The sequence below is a fragment of the Arachis hypogaea genome, chromosome 19 (genome assembly GCF_003086295.3).
Source record: "Arachis hypogaea cultivar Tifrunner chromosome 19, arahy.Tifrunner.gnm2.J5K5, whole genome shotgun sequence".
NCBI lineage: Eukaryota > Viridiplantae > Streptophyta > Magnoliopsida > Fabales > Fabaceae > Arachis > Arachis hypogaea.
Genome location: NC_092054.1, coordinates 2,483,396 through 2,499,933, shown reverse-complemented (window position 1 = coordinate 2,499,933; position 16,538 = coordinate 2,483,396). Strand labels below are relative to the sequence as shown.

The 16,538-nt window shown below is 31.8% G+C and overlaps 3 protein-coding genes across 5 annotated transcripts; all 3 read left to right on the top strand.

Annotated features, from left to right (window-relative positions):
* The first annotated feature begins 97 nt into the window (after window positions 1-97).
* On the top strand, window positions 98-3,282 carry LOC112776837 (O-fucosyltransferase 13). Of its 2 annotated transcripts, XM_025821101.3 has the most exons (6): window positions 98-347; window positions 741-820; window positions 1,268-1,338; window positions 1,446-1,534; window positions 1,695-1,916; window positions 2,276-3,282. In XM_025821101.3, the coding sequence occupies exons 1-6, from the start codon at window positions 211-213 to the stop codon at window positions 3,006-3,008; spliced, it is 1,332 nt and encodes a 443-aa protein (XP_025676886.1). In that variant the 5' UTR covers window positions 98-210; the 3' UTR covers window positions 3,009-3,282. The 2 variants fall into 2 exon arrangements, with proteins under 2 accessions (XP_025676886.1, XP_025676887.1); XM_025821102.3 differs by lacking the exon at window positions 98-347 and having other exon boundaries at window positions 1,227-1,338.
* A 624-nt stretch (window positions 3,283-3,906) lies between these two features.
* Window positions 3,907-8,098, top strand: LOC112775765 (DEAD-box ATP-dependent RNA helicase 15). 2 transcript variants are annotated; one of them, XM_025819601.3, is made up of 12 exons: window positions 3,907-4,139; window positions 4,276-4,386; window positions 4,829-4,929; window positions 5,369-5,541; window positions 5,661-5,892; window positions 6,011-6,129; window positions 6,388-6,444; window positions 6,563-6,747; window positions 7,086-7,230; window positions 7,364-7,447; window positions 7,560-7,623; window positions 7,806-8,098. In XM_025819601.3, exons 1-12 carry the CDS (start codon window positions 3,934-3,936, stop codon window positions 7,814-7,816), a joined length of 1,488 nt encoding a protein of 495 aa, XP_025675386.2. In that variant the 5' UTR covers window positions 3,907-3,933; the 3' UTR covers window positions 7,817-8,098. The 2 variants fall into 2 exon arrangements, with proteins under 2 accessions (XP_025675386.2, XP_029151377.1); XM_029295544.2 differs by having other exon boundaries at window positions 3,908-4,139; window positions 5,238-5,541.
* Window positions 8,099-9,123: 1,025 nt separating this feature from the next.
* Window positions 9,124-14,448, top strand: LOC112776220 (uncharacterized). Its single transcript, XM_025820284.3, has 8 exons — window positions 9,124-10,906; window positions 11,552-11,664; window positions 11,880-11,951; window positions 12,645-12,680; window positions 13,326-13,368; window positions 13,538-13,625; window positions 13,859-13,916; window positions 14,148-14,448. The coding sequence occupies exons 1-8, from the start codon at window positions 10,828-10,830 to the stop codon at window positions 14,196-14,198; spliced, it is 540 nt and encodes a 179-aa protein (XP_025676069.1). The 5' UTR covers window positions 9,124-10,827; the 3' UTR covers window positions 14,199-14,448.
* Window positions 14,449-16,538: the final 2,090 nt, after the last annotated feature.

Genomic DNA, 16,538 nt, shown 5'->3' with positions numbered 1-16,538 from the left:
AAATAAAATATTTAAATATAAAAATATTTTTATTTTTTTATTTAAAAAAAATAATTAAAAAAATCTTTTTCTTAGAAGCTCCAAACAATCCCTATGAATAGAAGAAGATCTATGAGCTATGAGCTGTGCCATTCTCGCGGATCAAATCACAAAATCGAAGAGAAAGACAAAGATCACACAGCTTGATCACTTGGTTTCTTGTGAAATGAAATGTTCGTTTTCTCAGTGAAACCTGTCTTCAGCATTCTCGTCGCCACGCTCTCACTCCTCATTCTTTTCGCACTTCTATCCCCTCCTTCTTCTTCCCCTTTCTCCCAAATTCCTCTTTCTGGGAAACCACCACTACTGTAAGTTCATTGATCTCCAATCCCTTCGATTTTTTCATTTATTTTTGCCTAATCAACTATAAAGTTTTGGACTTAGCAACTGGGTATAATCAATTTGGAATATGGCATTTTTTTTATTTTGGCCACGGCTTCCACACTTCCCATTTTGTTTATTTAGTTGTTTATGTTAGGTCTGCCATAAAGTTTTGAACTTGCCAAATGGGTATTTTTCAATTTTGGGCAGTGTTCATTATCTAAAGGGATTTAAGTATAAATAGACTAAATATAGATATGATCTATATAGTTGATTCCACCTTGTGGCATAAGGTTTTGTTGTTATTGTTGTCTAATTTCTGGTTAGTGGTTACTGATCTGAGAATTGGTGTTTCTGTGTGTATATATGTGTGACTGCAGAGGGGAGGTGGATATATGGAGTGTTCGGAGATTAGTAGAGTGGAGACCTTGCAATTGGTGGCTACAAGGGCATCAAACAGGTACTTAATGTTTATAATCAAATGATATTTGTTTGCATGAGGTTTCTGCTTGGAGGTTAAAAGTTTGTTATTTCCATTAATCTGTTGGATTAAAAAAACTAGATTCATTCAGTGAAATGAGTTTTAGTTTGATTTCGCATTCATAATATAGTGTTAGTCCCATAGCTTGAAATTGTTTGGACTTTGGAATGAGGGTACTTGTATAGGAGGAGTTCATTAAATTAAATAATATGAATTTAGGGCTTTGTTTTGGAATTTTAATGTTGTAGAAATGTTGTGGTGGAAAAGTCAAGAATTATGATTTTTGATAGTAGAGTTACAAAGGACAGGGATAGGGTCAAGTTGGGTCGGGTTGCGGATTGGCTTTTTATTTTTCTGAATCAACCTTAATTGGCTTTCATTGCAGACAACTGCTTTCGTTTTTTGTTTATTCTTGAAATGGTGCAGCTCTACCATTAGAAACCAATGGATATATCAGAGTGGATTGCTATGGGGGCCTCAATCAGATGCGAAGAGATGTGAGTGCTTGAAGATACTCTTGAACTTCAACTTCAGATCTTTAGAAACTGTTTGAAACAATTTTGCTTCTTTCTTAAAATTGAGATAAAATTTGCAACGGTTGCAGTTCTGTGATGGTGTGGGCATTGCTCGTCTTTTAAATGCAACCCTTGTCCTGCCAAAGTTTGAAGTGGCTTCATATTGGAATGAATCAAGGTAACCTTCAATTTATGTGAGGTTGTTTTAATTCCCCAATTTTTTATTTAGAAATGATATGTTGGCCGGTAAATTGCTATCATTTAATCGATGGTATTTGAAGTTACGACATACCATGTGTCTTAGTCATGCTGAATTGACTTACTTGATTCAATAACAGTGGCTTTGCAGATGTGTATGATGTAGACTACTTCATTGAACAAATGAATGGCTTTGTCAAAGTTGTCAAACAGTTACCACCGGAGATTGCTTCAAAAGAACCTGTTCACGTGGATTGTAGCAAACGGAAAGGCCAATTTGATTATATTGAAAGTGTTCTTCCATCCCTACTAGAACATAAATACATTTCAATCACACCAGCGGCGTCTCAAAGAAGGGACAGGTATGACCATGCTTTTAAAATAATAAAAAAATTAACTGCTTTTAAAATAAAAGACACTTGGGATATTTGCTGACTCAGAATTTCAGTGTGACTTGGGTTAGGTTTTGCTTCCATGTATTCTTATTTGTCTTCAATTTTTTAGAGGGATATTTCACTTTGTTATGGCAATACTAATAATGAGAAAATTCTTATCATTAACTTTAGTGTGAGATTAATTCCTGAACACCTCATCATTGTCCATGATCAAAATCATCGACTATGTTCTATGGGCAAGAATAATTCAATCAGTGTGTAATATTTTCCAATTTCATTCACTTTTGTAAATTTGGTAGCACTTTGATATTCTCATAACTTTGCAGATACCCTTTGTATGCAAAAGCTGCTCTGTGTCAAGCTTGTTACAAGGCACTGCGTCTCACCAGATCCTTGGAAACGAAAGCCTCTCAGCTTCTGGATGCGATACCTAAACCCTTTATGTCCCTTCATCTTCGATTTGAGCCTGACATGGTTGCATACAGCCAGTGCCAGTATCCAGGGCTTTCACCTACCTCCATGAAAGCCATAGAAGCAGCTCAAATAGACCGAAAACCATGGACTGGAGAATTAGCCCGGATATGGCGGTTACGTGGGAAATGTCCTCTTACACCTAATGAGACAGCTTTAATACTTAAATCACTTTCTATCTCACCAACCACAAATATATACCTTGCAGCCGGAGATGGGTTGATGGAAATCGAAGGCTTAACAGACGTCTACACCAATATATTTACCAAGTCTAGCCTTCTTAGTGGTGAAGACTTCATGAACATGCATGGCAATACAAAAGCTGCTTTGGATTATTATGTTTCCATCAATAGTGATTCTTATGTAGCTACATATTTTGGGAACATGGATAAGATGGTTTCGGCGATGAGAGCTTTCAAAGGATTGTACAAGACCCTATTCTTGAGCCGAAAAGGCTTTGCGGAGCTCACGTCGAAGGGTCTGGAGGGAAAGGAGTTGATGCAAGAACTATGGAAGCTTCACAGAGATGATTTTGTCAATGGAAGAGGCTCTGCTCTACCTGAATGTTTCTGTGAATTTAAGTTGTGACTTTGAGCCTTTAATTCATTACTTTCCTTTTCTGGCATATTAATTTAATTTTGATGCATATGCAATTGCTTTTGCCTAGCTTTCCACAAAGGCATACCATAGTTTCTGTAAACTAATTCATTCCTGTGTACTTGTTATTTTTTCATTTGAGCAAAAAATCATATCACTAAATGTTATTTTGCTCAAGCTTTGTTTAACCAAACTAATCAAATTGTGTTTTTTGGATAGATAGATATCAAGAATCCATCTATACAGTTTGAATAATTTTAACAAACTACCCTTTAGGCTTTGTTCTCTTTATTATGATAGACATCTTTCCCTCTAATCCCTAATTTGGTGTGAATAGATACATCCCTATCTTGTATTCTACTAGGATAAAATTTTTCTAAAATGAGAAAACCGATAAAGAAAAAGTAATTTTATATTATATTACTAGTCCCCTTGCTTTAAATATTTTTTCACTCATATTAGGATACAAAATTAAAAAGAGAAATTAATTAAAAATAAACAATAAACCAACCCAAAATTTTTAGGCCCTCAATTTGAGGTTTACAAGTCTCTGCATTTTTGGCCTCCATGGCTGCAGCCTGCATGGCATATTTAATTACAGTAAAAATTTATATGTAATTGTTTTTGTATAAAGTTAATAATTAATAATGATTAAATGATAATTTAGTTAAATTTATTAAATTATCGAATAATTTTTTATTATAAATTTTACACGAAGACAAATTATACATAAAAAAATTTAATTATGTCTTATTTTTTAAATGATAAAAAGAATTTACTAATATTTTAAAAACATTTTATGATTAAAAAATAATTTATTCAAATACATTAAAAAGAATGCATCACTTTTATTCCCAATACAAGTTGATCTAAAGTTACCACTTGATCGCAAAAGAAACGAAGAAAGAATTAAAGAATGCTGGAGCCTAAAAGGAGTGTGGAGCATCACAGGGTCATTTTCGTAATAACGGTGGTTGCTGGGTGCTATATCTTCTCCGTTCCTTTCCTTCTTTTTCTTCTCTCCTCTCTCTGTTGCTTCTCTCTAAAACCCAGATCTAGGGTTTTGTTTCACTTCAATTCGCTTCAAACTTTAAATTCCCAAATCTACGCAATAGCTCAAAGGTAACATACGTATACTGCTTGCTCCCTGCTCTCAAATCTTCATCCTCTTCCTTCTCCTATCGTTTCCTACTAATTTACTCTCATATGAACTATAGTAACTGAAAACCCTAACCCTAAATCGGATTTGGAATAATAGGATGGGCGAATTGAAGGATACCGAGGCTTACGAGGAAGAGCTCATCGACTACGAAGAAGAAGATGAAAAAGCCCCCGATTCTGCAAAACCTGCTGCTGAATCCGGCAAGAAGTTAGTTCCTTTCCTTATTTCCCCTCTTTTCATCGAAATCTGCAGTTTTTTTAATTGAAATTTTATCCGTGATTGTCTAAATTTTTGGTTTTTTCTTAATCCTTTTATTACGTCACTGAAGTAAGTACAAAAACAAAAAAAAGTTAAGGGTGATTAGGGTGATGAGTGGAATTCATAAATTACGGTTTCTTCGTTAATTGAGTGTATTTCGATTGAGATATTTTTGCTTCAAAACAGTATAATTTAAGGGTTAAGAGCACTTGTTAAAACTATTGTTCACGGAAAATTTAAGAACTTTTCACAATTTCTCTTCATCATTAATCTTTTATTCTAAAATTAATTTATCCCGAAGCATATAATGATTTAAAGTCTTTTTAAGTTCTCTATCCAGTCGTTGAGGAACTATCATCCTAATTTGCTGTACCTTTTATACATGACGCAGGGGATATGTTGGCATCCATAGCTCAGGATTCCGAGACTTCCTGTTGAAACCTGAGCTTCTTCGAGCTATTGTCGATTCAGGATTCGAGCATCCATCCGAAGGCAAGTTTTAGTAGTTTGATGTTTTCTTGGGATAATTATAAGTTCATAACTGGTTCCCCTTGCTGTTGCTCTTGATGTTTTGTAATTTCAACTTACTTTAGTTAGATGACCTAATTTCTCATTTGATTCTTAATTATATCTATTTGTTTGGGATGACTAGTAGGTCATTGCCTGATTTAGTCCCATCACTTTCTACTAATAGATAGTTGATCAAGTACATGCTTTCTTCTTCTTTTTCTTCCATTTATGTCAGTTTCTGTTTCATTGGTATGAGTCTAATATATTGTTTTCTTTCTTGGATATGTCAGGTAATCACTACTACCATGTTATGAATAGGTCACGAAAATTGGTTGGTAAACCTTTCCATTAAAAGGATCTGGCAGATCATATATACTTACTGAGGATTCGTCCACTACAATTTTCTTTGCTTCTTCATTAGTGCAACACGAGTGCATCCCTCAAGCAATTTTAGGAATGGATGTCATTTGTCAAGCAAAATCTGGGATGGGAAAAACTGCAGTTTTTGTTCTTTCAACACTTCAGCAAATCGATCCTCTTCCTGGTCAAGTTGCAGCTCTTGTTCTTTGCCATACGAGAGAGCTAGCTTATCAGGTCTGTTTGCCTTAATATGTTGAAGAATCACTTCTATTTCCACCAATACCCAATAACATGTGGGAAAAAAAATGAATGTATACTTAAGAAAATCCTCATTTGTTTCCTGACTTGTACAGATTTGCCATGAATTTGAAAGGTTCAGCACATATCTTCCTGATATCAAAGTTGCTGTTTTCTATGGGGGTGTCAATATTAAGGTTCACAAAGAATTGCTTAAGAATGAATGTCCTCATATTGTGGTTGGAACACCTGGGAGGATTCTTGCCCTGACTAGAGATAAGGACCTTGGCTTAAAGAATGTGAGGCATTTTATTCTTGATGAGTGTGACAAGATGCTTGAATCACTTGGTATCTCTCTTCCAGTTCTATTTTTGTGCAATTTTAGCTTTTTAGCTATATGAGAGCTATTTGATAGCTTATTCTACTTTTCATGCTTATTAGCATGTTTACTGTTTGACCATTGCAGACATGAGGAGAGATGTGCAAGAGATTTTCAAATTGACTCCCCATGAAAAGCAAGTCATGATGTTTTCTGCTACACTCAGCAAAGAGATCCGACCTGTTTGCAAGAAATTTATGCAAGATGTAATATTCTATTTATGTGGTTATTATTGGACTGAATCTAGAATCAAGATGCTATATGATTTTTCCTTTTCCTTGAAATACTTTGAAGTTATTGTGTCAATTTTGTTCTTTGCTATGGGTGGTTATGTGTGTTAAAAGCTTTGAATCTTGGTCATTGTTATTATTGCAAATATTCTGCTTTGTAGTTTCAAATAACTGAATTATGTTTCTTAAATGAGATTTGGCTTAGCCATCTTATTGATGACTCTCTTCTTTCAGCCAATGGAAATTTATGTGGATGATGAGGCCAAGTTAACACTTCATGGTCTTGTTCAGGTGTGTTTCATAGGACTTTCTTAATCCTCCTTTTGAGGTCAAGTAATTTTGTTTTATATTTTTTATGTTTTAATTCATATTGTCCACAATCCCATTTCTAGTTATTTTTCTCCTATAGCACTATATCAAATTGCAAGAATCGGAGAAGAATCGTAAGTTGAATGATCTTCTTGATGCTCTGGACTTCAACCAAGTTGTTATTTTTGTAAAAAGTGTTAGCAGAGCTGCAGAGTTGAACAAGTTGCTTGTGGAGTGCAACTTCCCTTCAATATGTATACATTCTGGAATGTCACAGGAAGAAAGGTGCTTACATGTTCTTTTTTATATAACATACCCCGACCTGTCTATCTTCGGTTTCAAGCTTTCTATGATATGTCTGTATGCATGACATTCAATGAAATCATATTCCCACTCTTGAGCATTTATCTAATATTTTGAATTTTGTAATGACACTGTTGAGTTCCCCCAATAGCTAGCCTTTTTTTGTTTACTTATTTTCTCTTTGCTGGATCTTTCTCTAATCAAGGGGATTAGCAGTTTGCTTACTGGATTATTTATCTATTTGATATATTTGCGTGTTTTTTTATTTTTACCTATCAAGTGAATTGTATCTTTTTGACAACATGCAATTTGTATTTCAGGTTGAAACGATACAAAGGCTTCAAAGAAGGGAGGCAAAGGATTCTTGTTGCAACAGACTTAGTAGGAAGGGGTATCGACATAGAACGGGTTAACATAGTTATCAACTATGACATGCCTGATTCTGCTGACACTTACCTGCACAGGGTAATTGCTTGCATATCATTACGACTTTTTTTTTCGAAAAATGATATGAATTAAATTACCTCATTATGTACTGCTAATTTAACCATTATGCAATCCATATTTACATGGTTGTATTTTTGTTTTAAACTGATAGGTAGGAAGAGCTGGTAGATTTGGCACCAAGGGGCTTGCAATTACTTTTGTCTCTTCAACAGCTGACTCTGAAGTTCTTAATCAGGTTAGGACCATTTTCCAGAATTTTCTTGCGTAATTCCATCCAGAAAGGGTAAAAGGAAAATTTTGATCCTTCCTTTAATCAATTGCTAAACAAATTTGTAATATTATTCCAGGTGCAATCAAGGTTTGAAGTTGATATAAAGGAGCTTCCAGAACAAATTGACACCTCCACATATAGTAAGATCATCCTCCCCTTTGTGTATCACGTTGACTTATAAGTATGATGTTTGCATAAGAGATTCTTTATAAACACCTTTTGTGACAAAATTAATGCAGAAAGGTTGGGTTAATTAATACACCTCAAATGTGAAGCTTATAGAGATGTGCTGTAACATTTTTTTTTTAAAATTTTTTTGCAGTGCCAAACTGATCGATTTTGTGGCGTGTTTGAAAGGATCTATTTGAGCGACAGGAGATGGAGTAGTTAGCATCTCTGTCTTTTGAGTATTTAGACAAAGAATATTTGACAGACATTATTCTTTGAATCCTTTTTTTGTTGTCTCTGTATTCCTATTTAAGATATAGAAAATACCCAGGTAGTCAGCATAGCTTATAAAGGTACTGCTAATCAGTAATTTATTGAACACTTAAATGCATGCTTTATAATTCAGTCAGTTATTAAGAAAAAGTAGAGTTAACTGGATTTAGGTTATCTTGGTATTATTGATACATGTTTATTTTGTTTATCATGTGTTTTGGAGAATATTACATCATAGAAGTTAGGATTTAACGTTTAAAGTTAAAATTGCATCTTGTGAGTAAAATGAATATTTGTTGAGGTTGGAATCAAATGTTTAGTTTTTAATTGCCTCTAATTTAGGAAATCATATTGATTTTCCGCAATGATTTTTGGTACACCAACATTGGTCTTGAAGCATATGTGCTCATTTCTCAAACTAAAATAAGACGGGTGTAATTGTGATTATAAACATAATTTATTATGTATTATATTATGTGAACCAAGATGATGAATTTTTTTTATCGGTTGAGAAACGCTTCTAAAAGCCAAGGAAGAGAGGAGGAAAATTACACAAATATCCTAATGGGAACCAAGATGAGGATGATTGATAGGATACCCAAGAGATTGGTATGCAACCATTTTTGTTTCCCAAAATGCCCGTGAATATAATTTTTACAATTTTTTATTTGGAGTATAATTTTTATAATTTGAACCCAAGGTCAAAATCTTTTTTATTATAGGGTAAGATGTTTACTATTTTAACTAATTACAAATTTATTTATTACAATTTATACTTAATAAATAAAAAGATGTTTAAATAATCACGTTAGTGTTTAACTGTTTATTAATATACTAACAATATTAATTAAATACTCTGACGTTGTTGGTCCATGGATAAAATATTTTATTTAAATTAATTAAACATTTTCTTTTTTAAGTCCATTGATAAAGTACAACGATCGTAGAAAAGAAAGAACTGGCAAAATTCAAAAAGGGCATTTATTTATTTATTCATATATCTTATAATTGCATTGTGTCTACAAAAAAAATCTTATAATTACATTTTGAATAATACCTTAAAAAATAGTAGAAATGTGTATCATACCAAAAGTGGACTACAATCTGGATAAATTTTACTTTGATCAGTTTGATGTCAAAGGCGGGTTGATATGCCAATGAGTTATAGCTCAAATAGCATAGTCTCCTCATACTCAATTAAGAAGTTGCGGGTTCGAGTCTCCTATCTTTGATTTAAAAAAAAGGCGGGTTGACATGGTTAGTGGTTGGTTTACATCCTGCTAATTGCTATAAACATGTTCTTAGTGGTTTTAGGTGTAATATATTATCTCTTTCAGGGAAAAAAAAATCTGCTGGGACATTGGTGCTTGTCCCAAGCTAAACTTCTGAAAAGCCTAATATTCTTTTTCACCAGCATAACCACCGCATGAGAATTTTTTTTTATATTAAATTATTAGGGATGAATTTCTAAAAAATAATCTAAACTGTGTTATATATTATTATAAATTTTTATAAAATGTCACTCATGTTTTGTAATATTTATCAATGATGTATACTATTATCATAATAGTATAAAATAATAAAATAATTAAATATTCTCGTATTTTATACTAAAACAATTTATGTATATAAAAAAAATAGCCACCGCATGATTCAATTTTTTCCCTTTTTAAAAAGAAATTGAAGAATTTTATTTCATTGGTCTACTTCATTACTCTCTAGTAATACATTTATAGTAATTGATAATTGGGGTTTGACTTGCTATAATACTTTTTGAATCCACAATTATCAGTATTTTCATATTTTAAAAACCAAACTTGTGTGTGTAAGATTTTTCAATCCTTTTATAAGTTTCTCATTTTAAAAAAAAATAATAATGAATTTAATTCATTATAAAGACAAACTTTTTAATACTGTTATTTAATCACAATTATGTTATATAGATATGCAAAATTAACCATTAATCAATTACCATATAATACACATTTAGTATTTAATATTTTGTTATTTTATAACAAATTTAATTATTTTATTAAAAAATTAAATGAAACAACATATATAATTATAAATAAAAAAATAATAAGATGATAATGTCACTCTTATTTTAATAATGTCACTTTTTTTTTTACAAATTCATATAAAATACAATACAAAAAATTTATGTGAGGAAAAATAAAAGTGACATTATCATTTTTCAAAAGATATGGTCATCGTTTTTTATAGAATTTTTTTTGTCTAATTATTATATACTTCTATATTAATTATTACGCAAATTATTTTTGATATTGGAGTGAAGATAATGTTTTTTAAGATTATGAATGATAAATGTGTTATTCTTAAATGTGAAACTTTTTTATTTAAAATATAGAAATCTGACTTTTTGATTTTTTTGAAAATAAAAATCGAACCATGCAATTTATTAAGAACAAAAATCAAACCCTCCGATTTGATATTAAAAAAATTTTGAAAATCTAACTTACAAAGTAATCAGACCTGTGATTACTTATTCTCGTATTAAAATAAAATCACATGTACCACTAACAGAATTGAATTGCATACATTTATCTTCCGTAATAAAAATGTTTAGCCTAATTATTACGTATTATTCAATAATGATTCTCATGAGCGAGTACCAATTAAATTAAAATAAAATAAATAAAACATAAAAAATAAATAAATAAAAGAGAGTTCTTTGCAATATGGGAACGACCCAGATTGCGAAATATATATTTGAAGGCGGGTTTTGGCCTTTGGAGAAGAAGAAGAAGAAGAAAGAAAGAAAAGAGGGTTGACACACTCAGACACACCCCCATTTTGCTGAATCAAACACACACCCCCACTTTCATTGCACAGTCTCGTGTGTGTGTCTGAGTCAGAAGAACAAGGAAGAATCGAAAGAAACAATGGGTTGGATCGGTGAGACTATGGATTCCATCAAATCCATTCAGATCCGTCAGCTCCTCACTCAAGCTGTTAGCCTTGGTTTGTTCTTGTCTCACTCTCTTTTCTCTGTCTGACCCATAATTCTTTTGCTCGAAAAAATCTGGACTTTGAATTATTGAAGCACTTTTTGGGAGTTATAATCATGTGGGTCAGTTCCAAAGTTTCAGAAAATTGGGTTTTGGGGATAAAAGTCTTATCTTTTAGCTGTTTGGATGGATAATTTTTCCTCTAGCAATTGACTGTTCCAATAAGAACAAATGCATTTCTGGATGAGGGTTTTAGCTGAGTCTTTTGTGGATTCGGGATTTTTGTTATTCATTGATTTTTTAGTGTAGAACTGGAAGAGGGGTTGTGGATAATTGTGTGTTCCTTAATTCTTTTGTAAAGGAGACAAACAGAGATGATTTTAACTAATAGCTTACTGCAAATAATTTGTTCTGAAATAATAGCTTACTCCATTGAAGTTTTTATTCGTATGGTTTCCTCTGAGATTATTGTGAGTTGTAATGGTTATGATTGTCACCTTTGGTTAGTCAATACATTATTCAGAAAATCGGTTGGTTGTATATAGGGATATTCTGTTGTTGTGAAATGTTAGTTTAGGTGTAAAGCTGAGACCATGATCATTGTTCTATTTCTTAATCCGAGTAACTTCTGTTTACTGATGCGCCTTTTCTGCCTCAGGTATGATTGTTACATCTGCACTGATAATATGGAAGGCATTGATGTGCATAACTGGAAGCGAATCTCCTGTTGTTGTTGTTCTTTCTGGAAGCATGGAACCAGGATTTAAGCGGGTGAGTCAGTTAATATATTGTATGGAAGTAGGGTTACATAAGCAATTCTGTTTCAAAGTTCAAACATATGCAATGAGCAATGTTCCACCTTTTTCTGAATTCGATTTCCGCACTGTTTAGTTATAAATTTACTTTTCTATTTGCTAAAAATATATGCACATCAAATATACTTTTCTTTGTTCAGTTAACATATTTGTCTTACATCTGACATGCAGGGTGACATATTATTTTTGCACATGAGTAAAGATCCAATTCGTGCAGGGGAGATTGTTGTGTTTAATGTGGATGTAAGTTCTTCCTCAGTTTTTTCTTTATATATTGTTTGCAATATCAGTAACATTTATATGTGTGATTGTATGTGACTTCTCTGTTCTTCCTCAGTTAGACGGCTTTGTTCATTGCTGAGCTTCTTAGTTTATGTTGTTCTTAATTTCTCCAACTCAGCAATGTCTTGTTTTCCCAAATCTTATTTTATAGCTACAATCTTCAATAAGATAGATCCCTGTTGGTGGCAGGCAGGTAGCATGCTCTTTTCAAATGGAGTTTATCATATTGGAGAACTTAGGGAATCTGATATTTAGTTAAGATTGGTACATTTGTAAAATTTTGAGGTGAATAATTCGTGAATTGGGTTTATTACTAAAAGTACATGGAAAATTAATGGAAATGTTCCTTATCCATGCTCATGTTATGTTATTTGCTGAGAATGTTCAATAGATTCTCCTATTTAGCAAAGTTGCGGTAAGTGTTGTAGACTTCATTGAAAATTTATTTTAGTGTTTAGCTATTACCTTTATCTCACACGTTTATGTAACTTTATGCCTGGCTTAGTGAAAATTTTAATTATTTACTTACATGAACATTCAGTTGATTACTAGAATCTTTTTGTTCTTGCAATTACTATATTTATGCCCTGCTGCTTAATATTTTGCTCAATACCTTTTGACTTACATACTTTACTTGGTTTTACCTTGTTTTAGGGCCGTGAGATCCCTATTGTTCACCGTGTAATTAAGGTATGGAGTTATCTTTTGCAGTTGGTACATGCATATCAACTTGGATGTGTTGAATGTGACTCTTAGATCAAATGGTTTGGATATTCTGTTGGTAGGGTCTCATCTTGTTTTTTGAGGAGATAGATAATCACAAAAAAAATAGTGTTCGGAACCACAATATCTGCTTACTGCTTAGGTCTCCAAATTTTTTACACGTGGTTGTGTACTTTTATCAGTCTCCCTTTATGTGACAAGTCATATACCGACCTCAAATGAGAGGATCCAAATCTGCTTTGACAAATTTTGGTAAAATAATGATAATTCAAGTTTTCAAATTGTTGAAATCAAAATCAAGTTAGTCATAGGGGCACAAATTGAAATTCAACATGTTTTTTTTTTTTCATGTGGGGGCTTAGTTTCTGCAATGTTATTGCCCCTAAAGATGTCTGTCACACTCTGATTTTGCTTTCAAAGAATTATAATTTGATTAAATCAATCTTCTCTTTCCTGATCAATGGTCATTGAAGAAGTTATTTAGTCAACATTTGAAAAGTTGCCAAGATTCTGAGGATAATTCTTCGTCTTAAAAGATAAACGGCTTGGTTCTGTTATCATGTAGTGTGATGGTTAAAATCTTCCTATTTAAGAGTGTCTATTATTTTGTAGGTTCATGAAAGGCAAGATGGCGAGGTTGATATTCTCACAAAAGGTAGAAACCTTTACATGAGTAGATGATTTTTATAGAGTACCATCTATAGTTCCATTTTTCTAATTTCACTCTTTCTCCAATATTTAATATCACATATTGTTGTTTAATTATCTGTGCAATTTACACTAATCTGTTACTCTAATGTCGCGTATTCTGCTGCTGATTACAGGTGACAACAATTATGGCGATGACAGGCTACTCTATGCCCAAGGTCAGCTTTGGCTGCAAAGACACCACATTATGGGTAGAGCCGTCGGGTATGACATTTAATTTAGCTACACTTGTTCTCGATTTGAAACACTTTTCATCCTCCGGCATCATGTATGAAGAAGCACAATGCTAATGGTTAACCCTAGCTTACCCGTGTGACGGTTTTCTAATATTATGAAAAAGCATGCTTGATTGACAGATAGTATGAAACTAAGATATTTATGCTTATTTCATCTAATGGCTGTAACAATGCTTATTTTCTTATATATGTCAATGGCAGGTTCTTACCTTATGTCGGTTGGGTAACGATTATTATGACCGAGAAACCTATCATCAAGGTTCGTTTCTCGTGTACCATTCTTCTGTTATATATCACTTCAAACTATTCTAACCTTCTACAAAAATAAGCATAGCATATTATTTGGTAACTAGCATTTTCCAATATACTTGATTTCATTTAAAATCTACATGAGAACATAGATAGTAATGGATAAGTGTTGGCAATTAAACTGCATTTTTTTTTCATAGTATTTTATGAGTTATGAGAAGCTGTTTTTCCTTTCTTGCAGTATATTCTGATTGGTGCATTGGGTTTGCTGGTGATAACTTCAAAAGATTAACATGAATGAATCCAAATCCAAGTCAATGGTCTAAACCTCCAAGAATACTGTCTCAGAAGATGCCATCCCTTTTCATTAGTATGGTGGATAAAATTAATGTTAAGAACTAAATCAGATTAGTGACTTTTTCTTTTTATAAACCACTTTATAGGCCTTGATGGGTTGGCAATGTTACATTGAAGCATGATTTTATACTGTACTCTGGTGGTTTTTGCCTTTGATATAATCAAGTATCTTAAGTTTAAAGAAATTCACCTTTTAAATCCATGGATTTTACAAGTAGTCCCAAGTCCCAACCATTAAATTAAGCTTTACACATTTCATTTTAGGGAGGGTAAAGTTGGGTGAAGAGGAAAGATTGTTGTTGAATTTTTAGAGAAGTGTGTATTATATATTATTTCTTTAATTTTTTTTATTTTTTTCTTATTATAAAAAACATGATTTTCACTCTTCATTCAACATCACTTTTCACCATAACATTATCCTTCATTTCATACTATACAAGGCACATCATCTGAAGATCCACACAAAGGGAAGTGGTAATGAAAGCAATTATGATATCATGTTACTTTTTGTTCCCATCTTCTTTGGACCAAAGTTTGGAGAGATATGTTGTAATCCAACCAAAATGTTGTAAACTATAAAAAATTGCAATTGAAAAATTCATACCATGATAAAAGTAATTATAAAACGATAAAAATATTTTTAAAAGATAGTATTAGTTTGATAGAAACAATCAAATATGAAAAAATATATATTCTTAAATTAAGATATTTTAAAGATTGGATTTTGATGCATTTTTTATAGTTATATTTAAAAAAAAAAGATATTTTTATTTTAAAATTTAGTGATTTTATGTTAAATGATTTTTTTTTTTGTAGGAGGGGGGATTTATTTCAAGGAAAATGAATGAAATTTTTTAAAAAAAATCAGAAAATATATCTAGAGATTGAATTTTATATTGGTTTCATAAAAAGTTATCTAAATATTTTTATAAAATATTGGATTGAATACATAAATTGATAAATTGATCATTATTTATGAAAAAAAAAATATTTTTTGCTATTTTTTTGTTAAACTAATACACTATCTTTTGAAAGTTTTTTTTTTGTTGTTTTTTTTTTATATAATTTACCGGACTAAAGCCAAAAAGAACATGTTATTTTCTTTTAAGATTTACAAGATTATACGTTGCACCACCAAGTCAACATGACTAAAACGCACGTTCTTGTGGAAAAAGAACCAAACTTTCTAAGTTACTTGCAAATTAAAATAGTCTTATAAATAAGAAATGATATTTGCACCACCTTATTGTATATCTTCTTTTTTGTATATAAAAATCAATATTTTATTTTCTCTCATTTATTGTCAATTATTTTTAATACTAATAATAATAGAATACATACAAAAGAGATGTGAGAACATGATAACTTAGGTTAGTTTGTGAGTGAACTTGTTTCACTATGAATTGAAAAATGCTCGAGTATTAGAATGAAATATTTTAATAAGAGGCGAACAATGTAACCATTCTAAGTTTCTAACTAGCCCCTCAAATGAGAGTAGCTCTTTATGCCACATTTTTCTAATGTGAGAACTCATGTTAGAGTGCCAAAGTCACATCCTATCATCACCTCATTGACATTACAAGCTAAGTAAATAAAGAAGCAATTATGGGTCACAACATTTCTACAACAACAATCCTTTATTTTGGTTCCTCACTTTGTTTTCTTTTATAAAATTGACATCAAGGGTTAAAGTAGTTGCAATTTACAACCACATTACAAAGTGGATTCGTTTGTACTCCTAATACTAGGAAGTTTGTTGTCAAAAGTTGTTTTTATGATGAACTTTCTCCTTTTGTATTGCTTTCTTTTGGTCAAGAAGAGATGATATTTTCAATGTCTTAGTTAGAAATACCCTACTAATTCAGTTAAGTGGATTGTACAACTTCATTTATTTAGGAGTGAATACCAATTCGAACCTTGACAATTGACAATTATCTCGAAAAAATTACGAGGCCCTTAGTAAAAAAAATATTTAACTCGGCTCATAAATTTTATTTTTAGAGGATTGATTAGTCTGTATGAAAAAAAAAATATTAACACAGGAACTAATCAATCCCATAAAAATAAAACTCAGGAATTGGATTGGGTATTTTTTCTTTTGTTAAGAACCTCGTTATCATTCGAGATAATTGTCAGGGCTGTTTAGAGTTTTTTCTCTTTATTTAGTTATTACATGAGTGTGTTAATTATCCAATGATATCCTATGTTCCTATCACTTCATATAATTCAAATTATTCAACATGCTAGATGATTAAAAATATAGTAAAAATTCATG